Raw genomic sequence first — 26,531 nt, forward strand, 5'->3', positions numbered from 1 at the left:
AAGAACAAACACATCTTGATCTTGAGTTTAAATTGCAGCAGACAAAACTGATTCCCTGAGTGACCTTGAGCAGGTCACTTCCCCTCTTTGTGATTGAGTGCCACCAAGCAGCCAAACTAGGTGTAAACAGGACCCCAATGTACAGAACTGCTAGGTGAGATTTGCTGCTTCTTATTGATTTCCACATAACTCCTGACTAAATAAAGCACAAACAGTTCATCACGTGAATTAAAAGGGCTGCAACAGCAGAGGAAATATCTCCCAATATGTTGACTGGACGTTTCATTTAGTGTTGTGTTTTTTATATATATATATATACAGGACCCACACATTTAGACCTCAATACACAATGATGCTGGTTGGTATTTCGAGAGGAAGCTGTCTAAAATAATTGGCATCTGATCTACCCGTTTGTCTGACTGACTCATTTTATTAACATCATTAATACATGGAATGAGGTCCAGGTATCATGTTCAAAATGAAAAACAAAATTGTACATGTTTGTTATGAGATGGATTTCATTCTAAACCTGGAGACCTGTATATATGGACTTGAGGTGCATGGTAGGTGGGATTTATGCGATTCATTTGAATGATGATTTGGGGGGAGGGGGAGGGTGAGGGGGGCAGAGCTGAGTGATACAGGATTGCTTGTACATAATATTAAGGCTTTAATCATGTTATCATGTAAAGTGCATTTGAAAAAAGATGGGGAATATAAAGCAATTCACTTTAAGTACTTTGTCATACCAATCAATAATTCATTCTGGAGGTAATCCACAGAATGTGTCTCATCGGAGAACAGAAGCATTTTGTTTTTACAGTGGGCACCTATCTATCTCTTGGATTCATGTTTTGTCTAATGTTTTTCATGCAGATTCCAATGTTCTTTTCAGACATTCCAGACAATGGCAGGGATGTTGCCATATGCGAGGGGTGAATGTAGAGCATAGGTCACACATAGCTACAGGTTGTATCTCCCTGAAGGCAACTTACACTTCAAGACAACATGACATATCAGCCATGCATGAAACCAAAACTTTCTCAGATATGGACTGCAGGAATAACACAGGCACAAAGCAGTTCATTTTTTATGGCTTTCAGTTGCTCCAGTGTCGGAATCAAGTATCGGGTGGCTCTGTGTCTCCCATCCTATTTGGAAGCAGCTTGAGTCCGTTATTATTAGTAGTATTTGTATTCATTGGTTTATTTATACATGTAAGAGTATAACAGTTTTTAACTTTAATTTGGATGCATGGTTTTTCTATATGTTAATCTAATCAGCTTTATATATTGTGTTTTTTTTTAGCTGAATTGTTGGAATATATATATATATATATATATATATATATATATGTATATTATTTGTTTGTTATAGTTCTGTGGAATGTTTAAAAAAAAAATGTATCCAAAAAAATCAATGGCGCTTATGTTAGAATTGTATAATGCGCTGATAAATGGGATGAGAGGACAGAGACAGATTTAGGACGTCTGTCATTTGTAAAGTTTCTTATGTTTTTATGTACTGTAATGTATGATATCTATTAATTGAATCAATTGTAGTCATGGTGCAAACCCAACACTATTGAGTTAGCGTGCTCAGCTGTGGCTAGTAGCAGTGTTTTGGTTAAGACCAGATGTAGAGGTAAAGGGAAGCATTGTCAAACACTACAATGCATAAACAGATTCAGAAATGACATGTTTATCACTAATACCGCAAATCAAAGGTTTAGCGTGTGTTTAATGGATGCCCTTACAAAGCCCACCTTATTCCTGCATAATGGACAGGCTACTGGGGTCACTGCAGCTGTGGTCAGGGAATTCAGAGCAATACATGGTGCAATGTTATGGAAAGATATTTCAACCCCTTACTGTTTTTAATGGATTTTAAAAAAAATCACAACACATGCACTGGGTGAATTGCACTGAGCGAATTCGCTGCATTGCATATAGTACTTTTCCAAGCATTGAACTTGTTATAAAAATAGAATATCCTATAAACATACCTATTTGGGGACTCCTCATTCATGGGGTAAGAATAGTGTTCAATGAAAGTTTGGAAAGTTCATGAAGTATCCTCTATTTCTCTCTCACCATATATACAGCATACTATATATTTATAGTCTTTCTGCTGCAGTATTTTCACCTGAGCTCTGCTCACCTGTGATGATCATAAATGCATTTGCCTGAAGATTATTCTTGCTGAGGAGTAGCAATTTGATAGAACTCAAATACAGTAGGGCCAGATAAGGCACATTTTGAACCCCTAAAATTAGTATTTTTCCCCCATTGCTACAATATGTTACTGTCAGCACTCTTATACACGAGTTATTTTACTGTTATCCTTAGCTTAGTTGCAGAAAAGTGTAAAATACTGAATCAATGGCGAAAGAACACACATTGAAGATTAGTGAGGCATTTTAGAGAGGCATTTTTCTACCGTCAATGTGAATCACAAACATCCAGAGTAAGTTAATTTTTTAGAATTGACATGCGACACTAATAATGGGAACCACGTGATTGCGTTCCTGTCATGCTTTAGATAAACAGACATGTTTAATTGTAGAAGCTTGTTAATTGTTATTTAACTTTACTGCTTAGATATCTATATTGTGACTGGGGAAAAGCATTTCATTTTAATCTCATTTAAATGAAAGGATTTTTTAAAATTATTATTGAAATGTAGCATCCTTGGTCAAGTATAATGTTATTTATACAGTAAATGTTAACAAATCTTATATCTTGCACACCTTTTTAAAAATATATCTCTTGTATCTGTCTAACCAGATCTATTGCACTGATGGCTGTACTTTCAGGGCACCATGGAAAAGCCCAGTTTTGGGTTTCTAGTAGTGTGGCACTGCCTCTGCTGAAATACTCCGCTGCTTCTTGAGTTCGCCACTTCTTCGAATGATACTCTTCTGGCCCCTTTGGAGAACAGGTTCTAGGAATGTTGACTAACTTTCATGTTTTTGCATTATAAATGAGATTTTGATCATTTGATACTGAATATATGACACACATACTACCCTTTAAGTCAGGAGTCTCCAACCCTGGTCTCGTAGAGCCCCAAATCCTCAGGGTTCATAGGTCTATGTCATCAATGGCTAAAGATCTGAAACACCTGGTAATCTTAACTAATTAAGCCAATAATTGGTATATTAAGTAACTGAAAACCAGAAGACCCAACAGCTCTCCAGGACCAGGGTTGGAGACTCCTGCTCTAAGTAGCAACAGAGCAACTTCCAATACTTGTTGAAGGGCAGTATACTAGAATCACTGTGCTCTGTAAAGCCACCGATAACCATAATGTGTGTTAGAAATTTGTGACAAATATCAACTAGTACAAGTGTTGTACTGTGCAGTATACAGTGTTATGGTATTTGCTGGACTTAGAAAAACAAGATAAAACAAATAGTTCATACACACATTTACAACACACCATGTGAAAAAATTACATTAACACAGCACATGCTCGAATTATTGGATTCTTATTAACAAGAACGTTGTCAGTGGAAATTTATGAACACTCAGTCCTAATGTTGTCCTGCTATTTGTCATGTCTCTGTAATAATGTCTTTTTTCCCTATGATGTGTAGTTTTATAAACACACTGTTTTTATAAGATATACTGCAACAGTACAGCAAGAAGCAAAACAAAACATGCACGCCAAAGAAGAGGATGGTAATATGAGGTCATCTTTGTATCTATCTTTATATATCTGTGTGCAGAGAAATACCAAGAGTTTTTTTTTTTTTTTTTTTTTTACAATTTATTATGCTTAAAGATTACAGGTTCATTATTGCTCATCTACTACAATCACTTGAAATATTTAAAACATCATTCAAAAAATTAAAATGTCAAATTTTGTTATTTTTGTACTGCAAGATGCTGGTGTTGCCCTCACTGCTTAATGTTACATAAAAGATTACTGGTGACACACAGAGTGTGATTCTGAGACAATTAAAGCAAAAATAATAATTACAAAAAAAAAATAGGAGTGAACGATGTAACGTAAAAAAAATCAGTTAAGACAATGGGGATTTTTACTTGCAAAGAAATAATCTTTATCCACTTTATAAGAATGAGTTAAAATTAGCACAAGTAAATTTACTAATAATTATTATCATTTGTTTTACTATTATTTTCGAATTCAGAGTACTCTGAGCCTAAATAAAAGACAATGTTAAAGTTTAAAGACTCTTGCTGTAACACTAATACTGATAATAAATGTCTTTTGTAAAGCTTTAAAATCCATTGCTTTAGCAACAAGATTGTGTATTGATGCATATAAATTAATTTACATAAGTTTAAAACTTACTTTAAAAGGTTTAACGGGACAGTACCTATACAAATGTTGTTTATAGTAGACTAAGTTTTATAGAGGACAGTGCACACTTCTATAATTTAATGGGAAGGTCTTCGTCCCATTCACAATGGATGATTTTAATCGGAAACGATGATACATGTCAATAGCAGGTCGCACCAATTGGTGCAGTTCTGGTTTTGTTTTGTCTTGATGCCCAGCCTCTGGTGTAAATAGAACACATTAAAACCTTTTTACTAAAAATACTATGTAGTGCAAATGCTGTTTAATAGTTGCAGTTAGGTGATGGGTTATGTCAAATGCAAACGAAGTTGCTCATCCGAGCTAGTAATTAGTTATACTAAACTAATGCATTATGGAAGCTACCATTTACGTACAAACTACAGCTCCCTTAAGTATTTCCTTTTTTTAATTAAAAAGATACTGCAAATGATTTAACAAAAAGGTAAAATGATCACGTTGAAGAAATCAAGGAAAACACTTCGGAACAATTTCCATTTAAAACACTAATCTTTGTTAATAACAGAGAAAATCCAGTTTATAATAGAGAAGGCAGCACCCCTAGCCATACTAATGTTAATTTTAGCACCTAGAGAATCCCCCACTGTACAGTTCATGTTTTCTGTGTGTGTGTGTGTGTGTATATAGAGAGAGAGCAAGGGAGAGCGAGATGTATCATGTTGGTTGAACACTGACATATTAAATATATTTTATATTAATCTGGATATATTCTAAAAATGACATATACGACCATAGAAAGGTTTTAAAAGCTGCAGTGAACTTTAAAAATGTAGTGCTGTCGGTAGGTACCTTTCACATTTAGTGTTGGTCTCACAGAGGGGAGGGGACAACAAACAAAGCATGAATAATATCATCAGCCAATTTACTTGTGCAAACTTCTCTCAAATATATTGGAACAGAACATGAGCTTTAAAACAAATACAATCTGAATCTATTGATCTGTAGTTCAGACAGTAAGAATGTAGCCCTCCCACCCCTGCAAACAGAAAATAAAGACAATAAGACTGAAACCTGTGCATCAATTTAAAAAATAATCACCCTCACACTCCCCCCCCCCCCCCCCCATATCTCTCTTTAGGGTTACAATAACACCTCTAGTGGATTACTTACAACTGACAAGATACGTAAGAGAAAATTAATTCATGTAACCTCCTCAAGCCACTTCTAGGAGTGACCCAGCAGCCAGGTTAGATTACAATATTCCAGTTAAAATAAATAAAGCTCTCAATGTGCTGTGTGTCTGCTTCGCCGTGAAGTCCAGCTTTTTAAAATCAGGAGCTTCTTAAATCCTGTACTGTAGCTCTGAAAGGCTTCTTTTCTTGTTCTGGTCTCTACTGTTCTTCTGGTCTGTTATTTTTTTATTTTTACAGAAGGCTAATATCTTAAATAAAAAGAAAAAAAAAAAAAGTCATTTTTTTAACTTAACAAAAAGCATAAAAAAACACATGTTAAAAATGAAGCCACTGTGCAATCCTTACTGTGTACATCTACAACAAAGTGACTATAAAATCATTGTTCTCCAATAAAACAGTATTTAATACTAAAATTGACAATACTATATTTATTACATTCATGCTTGGAGCAGTGAAGTGCAGCTGCTCAGAGAAAAATAAGCCACAGCACCAGAGACCTGGCACAGCTTCTGTATGAATCTTTAACAAGCACACACCAGCAGGGTTCTCAGTTTGTACTGTACGTTGTTCTTGTTTGTGAAGCTCTTTGAAAGGTTTCTTAGTAAGCAGTGCTAAATGAATTCAATTGTATCATACTGGATTTAGGATACAACTGATAAAAAGAAACATGTGCTGCTGTACTGGTAGTTGAAGTTTGTCCACATTATCCTACAAGTATAACAAACAAGTCTGTATTGACATTATCATTACTGTTTTCTGTAAATTTCTGGCCACCACAAGGTCATCGAAAACAATATATATATATATATATATATATCTATATATCTATATATCTATATATATATCTATATAGATATATATAGATATATATATATAGATATATATATATATATATATATATATATATATATATATATATATCTATATCTATATCTATATATATATATAAATATGATTGTAAACAATTGTTTATACAGCTATTACAGCGCAGGCCTGTTCTGATCAGCAAGTGTATTCTTACCTATAGTAATTTGGCTTAAAGGGCCCGTTTTTATTCAAGCCCAGGTACTTCGCTTGCTCATCTGTCAGTTCAGTTAGATGTGCGTCGAATGTTGGAAGATGAAGGCTCGCCACGTACTCATCTGGAGAAAAAATAAAATCATTATTTTCAGATACCCTTTCCCTTACCACCGTTCAGTTAAGAGTGAAAGTCTCTGTTCAGTTTATTAATAAATGTACTAGACATGCTAATGCGGGCATGCAGCTGCCTGCTTGTCTATTGTTCCAACCAAAAAAATTCAAATATATACAAAATATTCCTATACAAAATAAATTCAGTTCTATTTTCTGTTTTAATAAAATGTCAAAACAGTCAAACACTACTATATTACTGAAACAGGTCTCAAGGCACTTTCTTACCCATTTTCTTCGGCAGCAAGTAGACATCCTGCTTGTAACGGCCCTCTGGAGCATTGTACAGCTCTATTAAAGCCAGTGCCTGGGGAACAAAGAGAGCTTGAGAAAAAAGCAGCGTCACTGACTCCACTGAGTTCTGGGGCTGCATGGTAGCACCACCACCAAGCTCCAGTGCTGAAACAATAGCCAATGTCTACACCTCAGTCACCTTAGCCTGATGGTCATATTCTACGGTTCTGGGGAAAGAAGGGGAGGAACACCAGAATTTAGGAGTATGCAACCTTTTAAGACAAGCATCCACCCATTACATGGGCAATACATATTTCCAGGGCACTCACCTTGCCGTTCCATTGGCAATTTAGGTTTACCATACTGTAAATTACTGTGTTTCAAGGAAAACATCGATAAAATACACACATACAAATAACTGTTTCTCCACCATGACCCAGTAGCATGTATTGCAACATTAAGCTGTGCAGGATTAATAGTGTATGCATTTTTGTACCCAGGTTGAAAAGTACATACCTGGGTAGTTGCGGTGATGGAGAGCACAAAGGTAGGAACTGTAGAGCAGCTCAGATTCAGCAGACGACCCTGCAAACAGACAGAGAGGTCGACTGCTCATGTTCTTGAATAAAGATGTAGACAAACTAGTAAATGCAAGTCTTGTGTACAGTACAGAATAGTTGCCAATTTTTTGAAGAATAATTTGATAGAGAATGAGATAAGATATGTTTTCTGATGTAGTCCTTGATGAAAAATGACTACTGTAAATGAAAACAAGGTTTAAAGAGAGCAGCCCTCAAAGCCTGGCTAGGATGACCCTGCTCTCTGGTCACTCTTCTCAAGAGACACCTTTTTGTTTTAGCAGTTTCTAATGGAGAAGCCAGCTGTCTTCAATACTGTTATAAACTGTAATTGAATGAAACCTGTTATTACATATTAGCCTTTTACCGTCCCATATCTGTAATGCCAATTCCTTTTTAAAATGTCAGTACTTTAATAGAAACACTGTTTATATCTGACAAGAGTTTTTCCCATCTGAACATGATTTTTTGCACATTTCAGCTAAATGCAAGCAATTACCTCGGCCAGCAGCACTATTCTCTTGCCGTCAGGCCAGATCACATGGTCCACCTGTGACCTCACACGCTCCCAGGTCAGCTCAGGAGTGCGCAGACTGGCCTGAAACACACAGAGAGCAAAAGATGAATGAGCCACAGCATCGCATCTCACACACACACACACAAGGGTTAACCGTGTTCAACACTGAATCCAGAATTAAACACTTATTCCTAACCAAGTGTGAAAATAATCTTTATATAACCTTCAAATCTAGGACAGACAAAATCCATTTTCAAGCAGCCAGCTGCCAGTGCTTACCACGTCAATTTCAGTGTTGGAATGTCCCATGTTGCAGACAATGCAACCATTCTTCATACGGTCTAAGTATTCCCTTACCACAACGTTTTTATTACCTAAGTAAAAACAATAAAAAAAATTCATTAATTACCACCGGTGCTATGTTCTGGTACCTCCGAACATCATCATTATAATCAACTGCTAATGTGTTGCAAACTCACTCTGTCTCGGTCTCTCATTTTGCTTCCTTCTGGGTTGTGTTCTCATGCCTTTGTCCCTCCACTTACTCAATCTACAGCTACATTTTATATATATACAGTATATACGACTGATAGGATAGCTGGGGAGTTGTTGTAGCAGAGGAGTGGATTTTTCTAAGGGGTGAGGGCTGTTAAATAAAACTGTGCAGTGAAGCACACAATGCAAGGGGTGAACGTTATATTTAGGGCTTCTGTTTTTCGGGTTTTATTAATTGTATTTTTCGGTGCTTATTTTTAGCTATTTTCGAGTTTTATGTAAATCGTTTTTTTCAGGGCTTTCGTTTTTTATATACTGTATGAAATTAGTGGTTTCAGTTACTTTCCAAAATGCTTGAGCTTTTTTTTTTTTTGTGTGCGTGTCAAAATATGTATAGTAACTCGACAGTACTTGCATACTTAATTTATACCTTCTTTCCTTTGCTGTCTTCCACAACGAAATCCCTACGGTCACGAGCACATTCTTCTGGGGTATTTGTGTGTACGCATTTTTGTACATTTTGACACAATTCTCTTTTAAATTCTCTGTGTTTTAACTGTAATACAGCTTTAAATCCTGTTAACAAGCCTTTATTCCTGATTGTAATCTCGTTTTAAAATCTTGCAAGCGGCGTCTCCAATAGAAATATAGGAAAGTGCTGTCACTCAGTAGTTGGGGCGGGTTTAAAGTATTCAGAACTAATCAATGATAGATACAAGTAAGGAAGGCAGGACATTGCCTAGTAGCACAGGGAAATGTATTTATTATAATTTTTGTAGTAGGTTTTATTTTTTTAAATTTGAAAAGGGTAAAGTCAACATGAATAGATTAACCATTTCCACAGTTTTTACAGTGTTTTCCGGTGTTTATTGGCTATACAAATATACGATATTTTTGTATCTGGGGTGTTTTATCGGTTAAAACCGAAAATAAGAAGCCCTAGTTATATTGTATAATTGCAGTACAAAACACTTTTTGATATGTATTTGGAGGCATAGGAAGACATTATTTTATTAATATCAGAATTCACAGATTAATCAATTCTAAAAGAAATCATACATATTCTACTGTACAGAAGTTTCTCTCCTGTGTAGTTTGATTGGGTAAGCTGACACTTTCGGTGGATTCTCTCATTTTTGATCGGGCCCTTTTCTTCTTACTGTCACTAATGACACATTGTTTCAGCGAACTGAAAATGAAAAAATATTTGTATGAATTTCAGAAAAACACTGGTTTTAGTTTTACGGAATTTTATTAATTAATTTATTTATTTTTTTATATGCGTTCTTGCTGATATTTACTTCATGCTAATATCAGAGATAGCTTTCGCAAATATATAACAGTAGTGGTGGGGACCAACCGAGACGTAGCTTCACTGTAATATATGAGCCGTCAGCGCTTTTCCTCTGCCAAGTAACGAGGATTTCTTACTGGCACGCTGTTGATGGCTGAAGTGTAATGCTGACTCTGGGGATCTATTTGCACCCTTCCTGGTGCATCAGCACATACAACGCGTGTGGCGATGCTGGCTCCAAGGACTAACCAAAGTGATGCATCCCATGCGTCTCTGCAGGGCAACCATCTGGAATGGGCTGGGTGGGGCACTTTCTGTCTTTGGTGTTTCGTCGGCAAGCCCACACCACCTTGGGAAGGCTCGATGGTGATGCTGGCGTCCCAGCACCACTCCTCTCCTCTCCTCCAACACCACCCAATCCAGCTCAGTTTACTTACCTTAGACCTCCATTCCTTTTCATTGATGTTAACTTTCCCCAATCACCTTTTGAGCTCTTTCCTCCTCAACCAAAGCCAGTTGTTACTTCACTATAGGCTGCAACACCTGTCCACTAAACCCAGTATCTCCGAGGAGCCGGGTCATGGACCGCACAACGAATCCCTGACAACCCACCTCTACTAGATAGAATATTGATATTCAATTTCATTTTTCATGAAATCTATTTAAATAAATGTGTTTCAAGATCTAGGACTTGCTGTCAATCTGCTTTGTTATACACTAATCTTTGGGGATGAATAAAACCAGCTGGGTGACTGAATTTATTTATTCTCTAATTTGTAGAGGGTGGTATTCCACTGGGGAACCTTCAGTTAAAATAAATGTTCTATGATTAACTGTTCTGTTAACTAATTAAGGATCAACTGTGGTAATAAGCTTTGTGTAGATTACTTCAGTAGAAGCTGTATTAAAAATACACTTTAACTATGCATTTTATGTTTTTTTTTTTTAAACAAATACAGCTCAACATTTTGAAATAAAATGAACAGGACAATAGGAACATGCTGCTTCATCACAGTTAGATGTGACACCTTTTCTGCATCAAAGAGCCCCAAAAGTACCCTCAAAAGAATAGAATTGATTGTGTTCCTGCTAAAACCAATAAAACCCAAAGTGGGACCCAAGGTGGACCGATAGAGACACGGCCACAACCTTTATGTTTACTATATTTATGATGAAAGCTAGCTTTAAGGCATTGACCTTACTTTAATCCAGAAATATTTGAAATGAGCGATGCGCGACTGATAACTCAACATATTCACTTTACCTGTACAAGTGATAACTATGTCCACCTGTCTGATGACTTCATTCAGCTTCACCAGTCTGAAACCATCCATGCTGAAAGAAAATAAATCTCAAGGAATAGAACACAAATGAGGAAAGAGCTTTTTTTTTTTTAAAAAAAAAAAAAAGCTACCTTAGTATATTTACTTCTAAGTATGTAGGCTCTGAAAGGAATGTAGGTCAATTTCAAAACCAATATAAAAATACTGAGAATGCCCACTGCATTTCCCATCATCTCTCTCTGGACTGCTTGTTCCCACATCATTAAGACCAACATAGAGAAGGATCCTTCGGCCATCTGGAGACAGTACTATGCATTTAGTTATCCTGCAGCACAGTGAGCCAAATAGTCTTGGATATTAACTCAAAACTGCTGGCAATGCTGTTTCATTCTTGGAGAAGCCTCAAACATACACCTGTGATCTCGCCTCTTCCCTCTCGGATTATTTCCTGGCTTGTTTGTTATTGCAATAAAATACCTACCAGGCTTGCAGAGCGCAGATGGGGTCTATCTCAGTGACATACACAATGGAGCCCATGGCTTTCAGGGCAGCACTGCACCCCTTTCCAACCTGCAGGGACATGAAAAGACCACAAGGAAATGTCATAGTCCATGTCATGTTTAGAAGTGTCAAAATATCTTTATCTTCGTGTGTGTGTATTATTTTATTTTATATATACATATACACACACACACACATTATAAGCGGTTGATTTTTAAAAGCGGACCGATATGATTACTGTGGTGCAGAATCATTGTTATTTTGAGAATGAAAGCATTGTTCCCTGCAGTGTAATGGGTTGACCACTAGATGTCATGAGTTCCTGCATGTATGCACAGGGACCACATGCTTAGTTAGTGCACCAACTGAGAGCTAGGATTACTTTGTCTGTTTTATTGGCGGTTGTTTCCCCACCGCACTGTAACAAAAATAAAACCCACACTGGTTTTAAACTGTAAATCAAGACTCTTCAGCCTGATCATTTACACTGCCCTCGGCCACGTCACATTACAATTAGGAAAAGCGCCTCCATGCATCAGCAGATTAAATACAGCATACATACATACAATACAAATGTCAGTGGTGCTCATTCACTGAGGACTATACATCAAAACAAGTCCTAGTGGTTTAGGCAACTTGTTATACGAGCACGATATAGTACCGTATTACATGTAGTAATACACAGTGCACTCCGTTTATAAGATTCACTAATATAAGAATCAACCACATATAGTGATCAAAACCACTGGGACCAATTCATTCTGGGACCAACCAATGTAAAATAATGTGTGTGTGTGTGTATATATATATATATATATATATGTATGTGTGTATTATATAATATATATATATATATATATATATATATATACACATATATATATGTATGTGTGTATTATATATGTATATTATATATATATATATATGTATGTGTGTATTTATTTATATATATATATATATATATGTATGTGTGTATTTATTTATATATATATATATATATATTTATATATATATATATATATATATATATATATTTATATTTATATATATATATATATATATATATATTTATATATATATATATATATATATATTTATATATATATATATATATATATATATATTTATATATATATATATATATATATATATATATTTATATATATATATATATATATATATATATTTATATATATATATATATATATATATATATATATATATATATATATATATATATAGGCAAAAGCATAAAGCATCTACCCTAATGCATCAAATTTCTTTCTTCAAATTTGAATGCGAATGGCAGGGCAGATTATAATGGGTTCCTTTTACAAAACACACAAGCTGAACTGTCCATGCCTTATTATACACTGCCATCTAGTGACCAAAAGCAAGATGCTCTACTTTTTCCCAGTTTGTGCAGTGATCTTAACACATAGCCAACTATGATGATTACTGCTTATTTTATCAAATGTCATTATCAACATTTATGGCCAGTACGCTCTTTCACAGTAATCTCAAAATATAAAAGCTAAGCACAGTCAACGCCAGCAGACAGAAAAGGGAACAAAATCAAAAGCTGGTTGTTCAACCCCAGCCATATCAGTGGACCATGTTGCTAGTTGACGTGTGTGTTGATGTGATGTGTGTGTGTTATTGGCCGTATTGAGTTCTTTAAAACCACAATATATTGTTGTAGAGCATTTACCTCTCCGTATCCACACACTACCACCTGCTTTCCTCCAAACATCACATCTGTCGTTCTTTTAAGACTGGGGGGAAAAAAATTGAGACATTATTGTGTTTGGAAATGTTGATTTTCTTTGTGGGGTCTGACTGATTCCCTCACCCACAGCATCACCTCACTATGTCAGCTGCCTGCAAACAGATTCATGCTTGAAAATCCATAAAGGAAAGAGGTATCAAGCTGACGTAAAAAAACAAAAAACAAACAGACTTCAAGTGCAGACAGAAAAAAAAACACACACCACAACACATTTTGGCATTCTGAACAGTTAACCTAGCCACTGTTTGTGATTAATGTTGTAGTCTTAACCTTGAAATGTAGCCAAGAGACATTATGCTCTCGATCCAAGTCAACAATACCTCTCAGTTCAGTGAGAAACACACACATGCTCACTGCAGTATGCCTGCTGCTATCAAAGCCAGCTCTGAAATGTTTGATGCTCAAGTAGAGCAGTACCTACCCATCCAGGATGGACTCCCTACAGCAGTAAAGATTATCAAACTTTTGTTTGGTTACAGAGTCATTCACGTTCATGGCTGGGACACACAGCTTCCCAGCTTTAGACAACTGGTACAACCTAAAGTGAAAATAAAAATAAACAAAACAAGGAAAGAATAAGCATTTTCATAGACATAGAATAAGCATTTTCATAGACACACATAAAAAGTGTGACATATGTACTTACACAACTTAGAATAAGCAGTTCTCTACATATGTAAAACACTCATGTGACATACCGATAAGGATATATGCAAGGTTGCCTCCACTGTATCTATATTACTAATAGTATGACTAATAATACTATAACTATCAATAACATGGATATTTGCTACACAAGTAACTGTTTATTTCAGTTCAACTTGGATAGTTAATACACGCAAAAGAGCAGGGCGTATTATTACAAATGAATTTGAAAACCAGTGTCCAATGAAAAGACTTGGCTCCATGATACAGCAAAGGCACTGCTGGTTTAGTTTGTTCTGACCCACCTGTGCACTCCAGTGACACTCTCCTCCACAATCCCCTTGATCTTCTTAAACATGTTGGGGTACTTCTTATAGATCCAGTGAGTGAGGTCACCTCCATCATCCAGAATCTGAACATTGAGGGGACAAAAATGTCACGCATATCCTCTACTATGAACTCTGACATTGACAATGTTGGGGATCTAGAGGGCATTACAGTGCAGCAACAAAAGCATCTACCACCAAAAGGCAACAACAAAACTACTAAATATCAGAATTACTGTCCTAGGGGTGCTTGGGTAAAAACAGCATGCTCTGAGGGCACATACCATGTTGGGCTGCCACCCCTCCACATTGACACACCGGTCAATACACCACCAGAAGTCGTCTTCCGATTCACCTTTCCACGCAAACACAGCAAACCCTATCACACAGAAATTGGAAAGTGGGTGATGACCAACAGGAACGTAGCACAACAGATGAGACACCACGCGGTACCCCGAGGTAGTGTTGCCCCCTGGTCTCTCGTTCATTTTACACCATGAGAATATTCCTCGTGGCCCCTGCATAACCGGTAAAAACAAAAACAGCTTTGTACGCAGGTTCTCACAGCCAAAACTAACGAAATACAAATCGCCATCAGTAAAAAATAAAAAAATACTTCAAGAGCAGAAGTTAGGCAAAAATACACTTAACTTAAGGTTCTAATCTTCACTGTCGGTGAAACATAATTTTTATTCAGATTTAAATGTCAGACAACTTTATTAGGAGTTTATTATACTTATACCGCCTAATAAAAGAAAAGGTAATGCAAAGTTTATTCTCTTATTCATAGCTCTACGAAATGCAACACAGTCAGTTTATTTTAATTTAGTGCAAACTTATTACTGCATTTTGATAATGGTTTTGGAGGATACTGTCAGGGACAGAGTACAAGTATGCAAGATGCACAAGACACAGCACAGCAACAGTGCCTTTGCACATTGAAGCATGTCTTAATTTGGTACTCCAACACTTCAAGTCCAGTTTACCAACTACAAAATTATACCAAGAAGAAACTTGAGACAAAAATCTGAAATGACTGGAGAGTGTATTATATGAACAACTTGCACTTTTCTGTGTGAGGTTCAGTACTGAAAGAGGTGAAGTTTTTATTGCCTTTCTTGACCTGTAGGTAGGAGGTGCTTCTTTCTGTTATTTTAGTACAATAATAGGAATGACTTAGCCAAGATGCGACACCCAAAAGCCTTTACATCCAAGTTTTTTATGCAGACCCAGAATAAGTGTTCAGGCCAGAGTTCATATTCAACCTTAGCCCTAATGCGTCAGCTTCAGGCCCATTCTCACCACTCTCAGTTCCAGCCTGATGAGAGTCGGTGGACAGCAAGAGAAAGTAAAGGGAAACTTACCACCTTCAGCAAGGGCAGCTGCAACTTCATTCTGAGTGGAGTAAATGTTACAGGCAGCCCACCTGCACTGAGCACCCAGGGCAGCCAGTGTCTCCATCAGGACCTGCAGGGAGGGAGGGAGGCACACACACACACACACACACACACACACGTCATTGGATACAGAGCACCGATCGCTTTTGGAGAGCCAACATGAATCAAAATCACTAGGACCCAGTTTTACTAATGGGATCCACTCCAGAATAAAGACTCGTCTGGTGACTCTGCTCAACGAGAAAACACAGCTTAACTAGTTCAATTAACATCTTGTCAGCGGGGAATGTTTTTTGGTGCAGCTCAAAGATCTGATACAAGTTGGCTTGGTGGATCCTTAGTGAATTAGCCAAAAGCCGTTACACTGTTCCATGGAAAACAGGGATTACAATGGCCAGCTGGATTTCTGTGTGATGATCAAGCAACAGCATATTTAAAATTACTAAACACTGACTGGTTTCATGCAAAGTGTACAAATAAAACACCATAGCAGATTTCATCATGTAGTGCACCGAGAAAGCAACACTGTGGCCTGCTGGACAAAAAATAAATAAATAAATAAAAATACACAAGTAGTAAATTTGGTTATATTAAGCCCCATTCACAAAGCTTAACACCACAAGGTGTTTTGAGAAGGTTTACTCAAAGCCTGGGCAAAATCATGACATTTGATTATACTTAGAGTTTAAATACATCAGAAGTTAAAGCTTTGTGAGTTGTTAAAGCTTTGTGAGTAGTGTCCCTCTTAGGGTAGATAACACCACAGTAAACGGTCCTATGCTATTTTATAGCGTGCACATTCCTCTTATGGGAAGGGCTGTAACAAATATTAAACACATCCTTAATTCAGTTCATTTTTAGCTTTGAGGCAAACGATACATTCAGTAAAGTGGGACATTTAGTGCATTTGGGTTTGTTTCTACTGTAGCTGCTGTAGGCTTTACACAAATATGCCCATTAACTGGACCCTTAATACGATTTTACTAGATGAAGATACAACAATTTCCTTTATTTTGAGAAAAAGAAATTCAATGCAACAGAGTGTGTCGACTAACGGGTAACAAATGTAATTTATAGTTTATGGAATATACATCTCTATCTTTCTAATTGGAAAAATCAAGCCTATTCCTGTAAAAACAGCTGGTTAATAAGGGGATCTATTGTACTTACAGCAGTCTGTGCAGTAATGTGAGTGCAGCCCACGATCTTTGCTCCAGCCAGTGGCTTCTCTCCCTGAGCTCGCTTCCTCAAAGCCATCAGGGCAGGCATCTCTGCACAGGCAGGACGGGCAGCTGTTAATCAACAAGGCCTCAGCACTGGGGTCTCACTGCAGCCCCAATACAGGCTTGATACAGAAACGACCAGGCAGCAGCAACCCCCACCACCACCGCCTACACACAGCTTCTGTATCATCCTGCATCCTCTGCCATGCAAATGGATGCACGGACACACATTACACACCTGTTACATAATCATGCACATGTGGGAAAGTGGACACTAGGATTGTAGAATGGCTCAAGTCATCAATAATGATCTTGAATGTCACGATATGCCATTTTTGATTACCATTGTTGTTTCTACACTGTACTGCCATGCCATACACCTTTCATAAACCTAAAGCACAGTGGATTTTGTGCTATGAAACCGATCAGCAGGGCTGGCCACTATTAATATTCTGACACTGGAGCCAGAATGCAGTATAATGAGCTAGGGGTTAAAGTGTGCTTAAAAAAAGAAAAATAAGGTTACAAATGCAGTCTTTGATAGTTTTCTTAGTTCATGACTTTGGGGAAAAAAATCATAATGAAGGAATTTGGTTTGACCTCCAGCTTGGGCTCATACCAGACAGTCAGGCTATCTTTACATGACTCCCTTTAATCTCTTGTACGTGTTCTAGCCAGCCTGTATACTGGGTATGTACGGTATGCTGTTCACTTCTGATTTATACTGATATTTTCTTCAGTGTTCAGACTGGTGTGGTCTCTATAGGAATCTCTATTACATCTCTCCTTACAGACACAATAAACTTAATATTTTACAGTTTAAAATAAATTTGAGAGTAAAAAAAAAAAATCCAATAAAGAAAAGTAGAACAAGGAAGAAACAAATCCTTAAATTTAAAACCTTGAATATTGTAAATTAGTATTTTTCAGTAGTAATCTTACACAATTTTAAAACAGCAATACCACAATAATTTCAACAAACAAAGAAACAATTCTTTATGCTTTTTTTACCATTTGATTTACAATTACATTATGACAATGCTTTTTAGTATTCCACAATGCTAAAAAATAAACATTTAAACATAATTAGTCAACTAATTATGTATTTTGGTATATTGTAATTGCCAGTAAATAAGGGTAAAGAGCCATTAACATGAGATATTGAGAGAAAATGATTTTACAAAAATACAAATCCCTTCAAGAACTGCATTTAATTCACTGGGAGAAGTTTATAGTGAAGGAGGATTTCACAAAAACTCATCCTTTTTTTTTTAAACAAATTAAAAAAGAAAAACTATTTAAAACCAGCATCCCAGAATGTGACATTTCAGGCGTGCACATTATATATTATTATTATTTTTATTTATTTATTTATTTTTTAAACTGTCTTTTATTGAGTATATAAAGATTTTACCAATCTGAACAATTACATTCTGTTATTTCTACTGTGGAGATATAACTTTTCGAAAGTACACAGATCTTTTTATTTTTTTTATTTTTTTACTGCATGCCTGAACAGACTTGAGTAACTTCCCCTAGACCCCACTGGAGTGAGGGTGAGGCAGTTCTCAGCCCTCTCCTTGTACCTTGTTCAGCGATCTCAATCTCCCTCCGCCCGAAGTCTGCCTGCTTGATGTTTTTGATGCAGAAGTCACCATTTCCCTTGGAGTTCTTCTGCTGCTTGTCTCTCGGAGAGGTCTCATCATCCGAGCTGTCTGTGTAGGAGGCGGCTGAAACGCACCAGGAAAACACCAACAAATCACATGCCAACTTCCAACTGTAGAATTTACTCACAATGTTAGATATCTGGTCTTCCTATATCGGTTGGTTCAGTTTTCATTAAAAACAGTGCCCCCTATTTCCTGGGATGCAATGTTTGCTTTACGTTCATGGTATAAAAACAGGCTTATATTTAGAAACTGAAGTGGTTTGTCAGCTTACAGTTTGGTGTTTTCTCCCCCATTCTTGTAGTGATTTAGAACTGGGATTAGCACATGATAGATTTACATGGTAGATTCATTTTTTAAACTTGGTTGCGTGCACTCTGACCAAGCCATCAGGGCAGGCATCTCTGCACAGGCAACTGTTAATCAACAAGGCCTCAACACTGGGGTCTCAATGCAGCCCCAACACAGGCTTGATACAGAAACGACCAGGCAGCAGCAACCCCCACCACCACCGCCTACACACAGCTTCTGCATCATCCTGCATCCTCTGCCATGCATTTTAAATGGATGCATGCAGACAGTGTCAGGAGACAAACATTAAATACCTCAGAACTGCAGTTTGTAGTTGAAATACCACAAAAAACATGCAGAACTTAAAATATTTTTTTCCACCAAAGGCTATTCACTCAATGGGATCCTGACCTTATTAAAGTAATCTGCTTTTGACCATTCAGTTTAGTCAAGTGTGAAGACAAATACAGCCAATAAAGGCTTGTTTTCAACTTCCTGGGGTTCAGCGAGTGAGTGATAAAAGCAGGAGCTCATTACATACCTTGCTGCCTCCATTACTTTGATCTAAAACATTTTATGCTGAAAGTGTAATTAGTTTAATAAGAAATATGACCATTCCAATTAGAAAAGGTAAACCACACAGCGGTTAAGACGTTTTGAACACCAGCGTCTTTGAAAAAGCGGATTAAATCCTGAGAAACTAATGAAAAACTCAACTTCAAATGAAATTGAAAAATCAAATCTACTGCAGCTTTGTGTTACAGAACACCCTGCAGTGTTTACAAGAAAGAACACTCTAGAGCAAAGGTTGAGAAACTTATTACCTGGCTGATTTAAGAACCCTGATGTGTGATTAATTGAAAAATATACAGTATTGCTATTATTTAAGAGTGAGGGGCTCTGAAACTGTAGAAGGTAGTTTAATTCTATAGGCTTTATTTTTTATTTTTACTTTTTATTTAAAAAAAAGTACAAACCAAAACTGTTTAAGGAAAAAAAAAAAAAGGATATTTTAAAATTCCAAAAATTAAAAATCAAGGCACTGGTATTAGGGTTTCTAGGTCAAATATTTTTATGGCTGAAACCAGCTATTAGTGTTACAGACATCTGAACATCTGAAAAATAGCAGGTTGGTTGTGATACAAACAAATAAATAATTTAAAAAGACCCTTACTTAAATCCATGTGTCTTATTAAACTTGACTTTAGTTTCTTTGGCCAATAAAAATGTGACAGTTGCATTAACATGCATTATTTATTTAAATTAAGCTGTTAATTTACTATTTATTGAATTAAGCTGCCTGCACACTGTGGTATTAGTGTTAAGCTCTCCACAATGGCTCATTGGAAATTCATAACTGTACACAGTCGCCCATGTTAACCATGTTGCTTTATTAATAATCTGACGATTACCCGCTTAACTGCTAAGAAACTTTCAGGGGAAAGTTTGTGCATGCCATCCGTCATTGTTGTTGAGTAACAGCGTGGGGCTGTATTTATGAAAATCTTATGAATAAACTGAAGAGCTTCTCTCATGCAGAGAATTCTCATTTCTAAAGACCTTAGAGTAAATAGCTTTCATTTATTTTAAAATGTTCCTTCAAAAAATTACACAATTGTAAAATGACAAGCGTCAAGCACTGTAATTCAAGTTGATTTCAGAAATGACATATGTCCACTCATTTCTAAACATAGAACTTAGAAGTAGGAAGACTGGGCCTACACTAAAGTTATTGTTTGTTTTTTTTTTAATAAAAATAGCCAAACACAGCAGGCCATTATCATCAATTTAGTAGTAAGTGTTTCCTCTGTACATATAATAGTCAATGTAAAATCAACTACTTCCATGTTTCGAAATAAATAAATCCAAGATGCAATAATAAAGCTCTAAATGGCCACAGGATATGGTTAAAATTGAATATGTCTTGGTCATCCAGAAGTTCTAAAGTTCTTCAGTTCTAAAGGGCTCTTTTGTCATTTGACCTACTGTAGGATGTCACTTATCATATTTGTGAAAATGTAACAGCTAGAGTACCACATACCATCTGGGTAGAGTACACCCAGCCCAAGCCCCTGCAGGAGGAGCAGCTGAAGGGCCCTACCTGAGCTGTAGCTGTCTGTGGAGGACTGGGAGATGGAGCGGGACAGGGAGCGACGGCCAATCTTGGTGGTGCGCTTGTTAAACTCCTGCTTCTGGTCAGCAAACTGGATTTGCTGTGGAGAAAAAAAAAGAAACAGAAAGTTCTGTTTAGTTTATACACTGAAGATGGCAAGCAATTGGTTGTTACCCAACTTCCTTACCAACCTTTTGGTTACTGAAGTAAATTCAAGACGGCTTCGAAGTTGTTAACGGCCAAACGATTGTACATCTAATTTAGTAACATGTAAACTTTTCAAATATTCCAAAAGCACGTCTGGAAGTATAAAAAATGATTATGTACTACATCTGTTCAAGGATAAACAACAGGATTCAAACACTATTACCAAGATTGGCAATTTATACCTATCGCAATATATGCAACGCAATTCAAATTAATTCCCAAGTGGATTTCAGAAATGGCACCACCTTTCACACACAGTGACATGTGCAGGGAGTGATGGTACAAGCGGAGTTTACACCCACGCAATTTGGGCTGCCAATACAAACTGGCCCAAAAGCCAGTTTCAAGATAACAACACAAAATGCCTGGACATCACAATGGCAACGCCATACGTCTTACATCTCGAGAAGGAACCAAGTAGCCAGCAAAATGTAAATTCCATTAGTGTGACTTAGTCTCAGGTAGGGGTGCAAGTGGCTGTCAAACCAATACCTGTTTCTGCACATTTAAATCTATACAGAACATATGCCATTTAAGAGACACAACCAACTTGCATGCAACTGCATAGCTATTCTGCAGTCACACTGCTTCGCCTCTGCTTGCTGAATCAGTTCAAGATCTATGTGGGAACAAGGAAGATGAATGTTTGAAGAGCTAACTGAACTAACCTGATACAACCTATTTTCATTTGGCATGACTTGATCAACAGCTAACGTTTCTGTTTCCAGTCCTGTACTGTTACCATACTGGGCTCTGCATAAGAGTGACGCAAGCTGCTGGTCTCTCTTTACAAAGGAAGACAAAAGCAGCAGCTCTGAGGAGGCTCATTAGATGATGCCCGTTATGTCTGGAAACAGAAACCTAACATTTAACCAAACGTCAGCCAGAAAATCTGGGAACACATATTTGTCCCTTTGTGTCCTCCTGTCCAGAACAAAAGACTAACTGGGGCATAAAGCCAGCGGGATCATGGAATGTCAAGGCCTGATTGGTAAGTGTGCTAATGAACTTTTACTGGCTGACGAAACACACCTATTATTTCAGCAGGTATTCGCTGGAATCGTTTTCACCATTTACTCCCCCTCACCATTAATTTCCAGGCACATTAATGATTACAAATGATAATTCACTGAACAAGTAAAACACTCAATGGGATGTGAATATCTCGTTTGAATAGGTGTAGACTTACACATGGTTAATTATATTTAAAACACACTACACTAGCACCTACAAAGTTAATGTGAGGTTACAGTAAAACCTATTTGTGACAATTACTAATTGCATGGCGCAAACACGCAAATGAACTGAAGCTGGCAATTACAGATGTCACCGTCTAGCATTGGCACATGGTGCTCCAGATCAGCCTGTTTACTAATGTTATACATGGCAGAACAAGTTTACTGTGACTAATTTGTGTACATGTAAATGGGCAATTCAAATGTTGGTGAAAAGGTGTGGGTGATGGCAGAAGCTTTGTAACAAAAAAAAAGTATATATTTATTGGAGGATACCTATTATAGGTCTTTATCATCTGGATACATAACTGTCACAAGACCACAACATGGCAGCCATCTTAATCACAGAACAAAAAAGTGAAAGGTACTGCCTACAAGGAGTTTCCAGAGTGCAATTTGCAAAATCCTCCAGTCAAGTCTAGAATCCATGTACAAAATGTTTTAGCATTTCTCCTGCACTCTGCAAAAAATATATAATAGTGTTTGGAGGATTAGGATTACATTTAGGAAAATACAACAGGCGCGTTGTTCCAAAATGCAACTCGCATAATTCTAAAGTAATTCCATCTCAAAAGAAACAAGAGCTCTGTGTTTTGTTACAAAATGACCAGCACTTACTTAGTCAGCTGCTAGAGAGAGATACGCATCAGGGAAGAGAAACAACTTTTAAACCAGGTTTTAATGTAGAGGAGTGTTTCTGTGGTACAGAAAAGGGAGTGTGGAACAGAATTAAAAAAGAATCCACCTTTGTCTCCTAACCTCTTCACAACCTTTAGCAAGTCGCCATTCTACTGTCTCTAGTGCCAAAGTTGAGAATTCAAATATATTGTCTGAACGGTTGAGACGATGTGTAACCCAATTTAAAAAAAAAACAAAAACAAAACACTGGCTCTTTGTGACCTTGTGGGATTTTGTTTTGATCTTGTTGGAAAGTTTTAATCCTGTGCAATTCATAATCAATCCAGTTAAATGGAGGTTTAACAAGGGAACGCAATGCTATCTGTCAGTTTTTCAGGAAACATTGATGCCAACAATTAGAACCCTTACAAAATGCGTACAGCCGCAGTTTAGAAGCCTTTCTACAGTATCATATTTTTACATACAGTACTTATTTGAAGTGACTGTGACTTGACCTTTTCTGAAACTGAAGATACAACAGACAGCAGGAGCAGCAACCTGGCAGGGAAAGGGTTAACAGGGTGTGAAAGCCTATTGCCTGTCCAGCCAGTGACATTACACAGGATTACAGAAAACTATTTTTGGGCAAACGAAGGGTCTTAACTTAGAGACCATTGTTCAAATTACGATTGGAAATGTATTTTTAAAAAACATGACAAAGTAAAACAAATACAGTGCTCTATCGTTGTTTTGATAATGCACGGAAATAAGAGTAAATTGTACTATACTGTAGAAATGTCACAGTTTTATTTATTGTCTGCAATATCGAGGAAGCACTGTATTACACAGACAGCTTTATGGAGCAATTTTGTACTGCCAAGTTAAGGTGGTATTTTATATTATTGCAGATGTCACTGTTAAATGGCATGAATGTAGTACATAAGCAATACAGCTCAACCATATAAATAAACTGTATGACATTGACACACACACACACACACACACACACACTACATCCTCCGCCATGGCTGTAAAATTACAGCCATAAGTAACATGAATAAACTAGATCGCTATGACCTACTGACCTTCAGTTCTACATTTACATTGTGTATAACATCTCTACACTGGAGACTACAGCTTACTCTTCTGGGACACTGGCATGTCTGCAGATATCCCAGAAGTGATGAGGCCCAATACAGAAGTTTAAAATGACAGCCTCCAGAATGTCTTAAATCGTCTGGTGGTACTGTAGCAGTGATAATGACTTCTATCCAGACTATGAAACTCACCATCCACTGAGGTAACTGAAAGGCAGCACTGGTCCAGTCCTCAACTGCTGCCTCCATTGCTGCCTCCTTCCTCTTTCAAGAGACGACTGTGCGCTGAGCCCTCCTTTTCATGAACTCCCCACTTTAACAAGTCCCACTGTCAACCCCACTTCCCAGCCCTCCCGGACCTTTGGCCTCATTGCAATCCCTGTTCATAAAGTCTCCACTCTCACACACTTTAATCCCATTAAGTCAGCCATTAAAACCATAGCTGACAAGTCTTAAGAGGATTGCCATGGCTGAAGACCTCAGCAAACAGCATTAAAAATAAAAACACATTTATTAGACAGGAATGTCTAGACCTCAGCTTCACCCATGGGGTAACCCACCAATGGCTTTCAGCTAATGGAAGAATGCTCTGCAGCTCTTCTTGTACTGTACATATTTATGGTGCTCCCAGAATGCACCTTATACTGGGGCACCCACAGGAGGGACTTGAGACTAAAAGCAATAATATTTTCAAAAGAGAATGTCCAATGGTTCTGCACTGTATTCCTAGCAGTTAAATACATGATCCCGCACCTACACATAATTAACAGTCCTTAATAAAAGCCTAGGTCAGGCACACATACAATCTGGTCATTGCATTTCACTAGGGAAAAGGGAGGTGGGGTTGAAGTGTCAATGATCTATCTATCCAGTGCAAAAGTACGCCATTCGATGCAAGCATTGCCAAACCCAGAAAGTTTGTAAGGGGTTTAACACACAATCTAACATTTTATTGACATGAACTATTTTAAGCTCACCTTGCACATGCCAAAAACAGCATAATATAATTTATGTTTTTACTGCTCTTCTATTTTTAGTTTATAGTTTAACTGTTTTATATTCATGTGCAAGACTTACTGTACTAGAGGAAATCCAGAGTTCAGGAGACAATACAAAATGTTATCTCAATACTTTTGGTCTTGCAGTACTGTATTGGTACAACCAGACCCAGTAGTGGCTTTGTTTATCAATTTGTACAGTACAGGAATGATCAGCTCTCAAGCACTGCTAAATACATTAACAAATACTGTACATACATACAGTACTGGTACATTACAAAAATACAATACCACTATTTTCAATAAAATTGTTTTTTTTGTTTGACGAGATTTGTTTCTGTTCTTACAGGCAACCGACTACAGTCCAGAGGCTTTTTTTGGTCACAATTAGTCACTGCAAAGATAGCCAAAGTATGCTGCTCATCAAAAGAAACTTATCACTTATATTTGAGCATCAAAAGAAACGTACCACTTATATTTGGATAAAATTCACTAGATGTGATCGAAAAATGACAGGTGCAGTGACATTTTATTGTGCCGATTAACAATTAACATCATGAAGATGCTGCAAAATGATCTGTCGATCTTGAGCAGGTGTTGTGACTCTTGGTCTCCCTGTTTGTGGCCTGTTATTGACAGAGTGTGGCTGGTTATACCGTCTCGCTGGGTTTGAAATTGCTGGCTGTGAGCACCCAAGACGGCGAGCCACAGTACGCTGCCCTAGTCCAGCCTCCAACATGCCGATTGCACGAAGGCGCTGCTCTCTTGAAAGACGTGGCATATTGGGGTTTTTTCTGTGATTTTCTTTATTGCTTTTATTCAAGCTTGCAATTCAATAGCTGAAATCACTCCATATCCAGTGCCCAATCAACTAATTAGGTGATTAAATGCAAATGCTTCAGTCATAGTCACTCGTGTTATATATGAATGATCGAGTAATTAAAAAGAAAACCAAAAACACTGTCACTGTATCATTTATATACCTTATTTTTTTCAAAAATAAATGTGTTATAATAGTGATAAGTTACTTTTGACGCTCTGTATATGTTCTGTGCTTTTCAAGGTCAAGTTGCCTCTCTAAAGCATATTAAAAAATAATAGTTATTTTAAAGAATAAAATGCAGTTTAACAAAGATGAAAGACTGAAAGGACACAACGTAATGTTTGCATTCAAGAGTAGCTTTCTTCATACTCGGTAGAAATATTTGTACTGTCCTGTTGAAAGAATTCAAAATGTACTTTGTTTAACTGCATTAATGGCCTGTTGACCCACTGCTCCTGGCTCAACTTGTAAATGTGGAAAATGACTCCTGTGTGTTGATATGGCATCACAGCCCCCGTGGTAAGCGAAA

The 26,531-nt window shown here is 37.1% G+C and overlaps 1 protein-coding gene across 6 annotated transcripts in view; it reads right to left on the bottom strand.

Moving 5' to 3' along the window:
- Positions 1-3,959: 3,959 nt before the first annotated feature.
- LOC117415487 (putative adenosylhomocysteinase 3) overlaps positions 3,960-26,531 on the bottom strand; it is a 40,508-nt gene continuing 17,936 nt past the window's right edge. The window contains exons 1-17 of one of the 6 annotated variants that reach the window (XM_059027426.1): positions 24,374-24,488; positions 21,013-21,124; positions 18,540-18,683; positions 16,901-17,022; positions 15,698-15,800; positions 14,618-14,712; positions 14,313-14,419; positions 13,784-13,900; positions 13,285-13,348; positions 11,554-11,642; positions 11,054-11,124; positions 8,280-8,374; positions 7,983-8,081; positions 7,422-7,490; positions 6,900-6,978; positions 6,502-6,622; positions 3,960-5,728 (exon numbers count right to left, since the gene is read on the bottom strand). In XM_059027426.1, the coding sequence (XP_058883409.1) occupies positions 5,722-5,728; positions 6,502-6,622; positions 6,900-6,978; positions 7,422-7,490; positions 7,983-8,081; positions 8,280-8,374; positions 11,054-11,124; positions 11,554-11,642; positions 13,285-13,348; positions 13,784-13,900; positions 14,313-14,419; positions 14,618-14,712; positions 15,698-15,800; positions 16,901-17,022; positions 18,540-18,683; positions 21,013-21,124; positions 24,374-24,430 (1,551 nt within the window). In that variant the 5' untranslated portion in view covers positions 24,431-24,488 and the 3' untranslated portion in view covers positions 3,960-5,721. Of the gene's footprint in view, positions 5,729-6,497; positions 6,623-6,899; positions 6,979-7,421; positions 7,491-7,982; positions 8,082-8,279; positions 8,375-11,053; positions 11,125-11,553; positions 11,643-13,284; positions 13,349-13,783; positions 13,901-14,312; positions 14,420-14,617; positions 14,713-15,697; positions 15,801-16,900; positions 17,023-18,539; positions 18,684-21,012; positions 21,125-24,373; positions 24,490-26,531 lie in introns of those variants that run through there. The other 5 variants (XM_034025927.3, XM_034025926.3, XM_059027427.1 and 2 more) reach the window with 5 other exon arrangements.

The sequence above is a fragment of the Acipenser ruthenus genome, chromosome 7, assembly GCF_902713425.1.
Source record: "Acipenser ruthenus chromosome 7, fAciRut3.2 maternal haplotype, whole genome shotgun sequence".
Taxonomy (NCBI): domain Eukaryota; kingdom Metazoa; phylum Chordata; class Actinopteri; order Acipenseriformes; family Acipenseridae; genus Acipenser; species Acipenser ruthenus.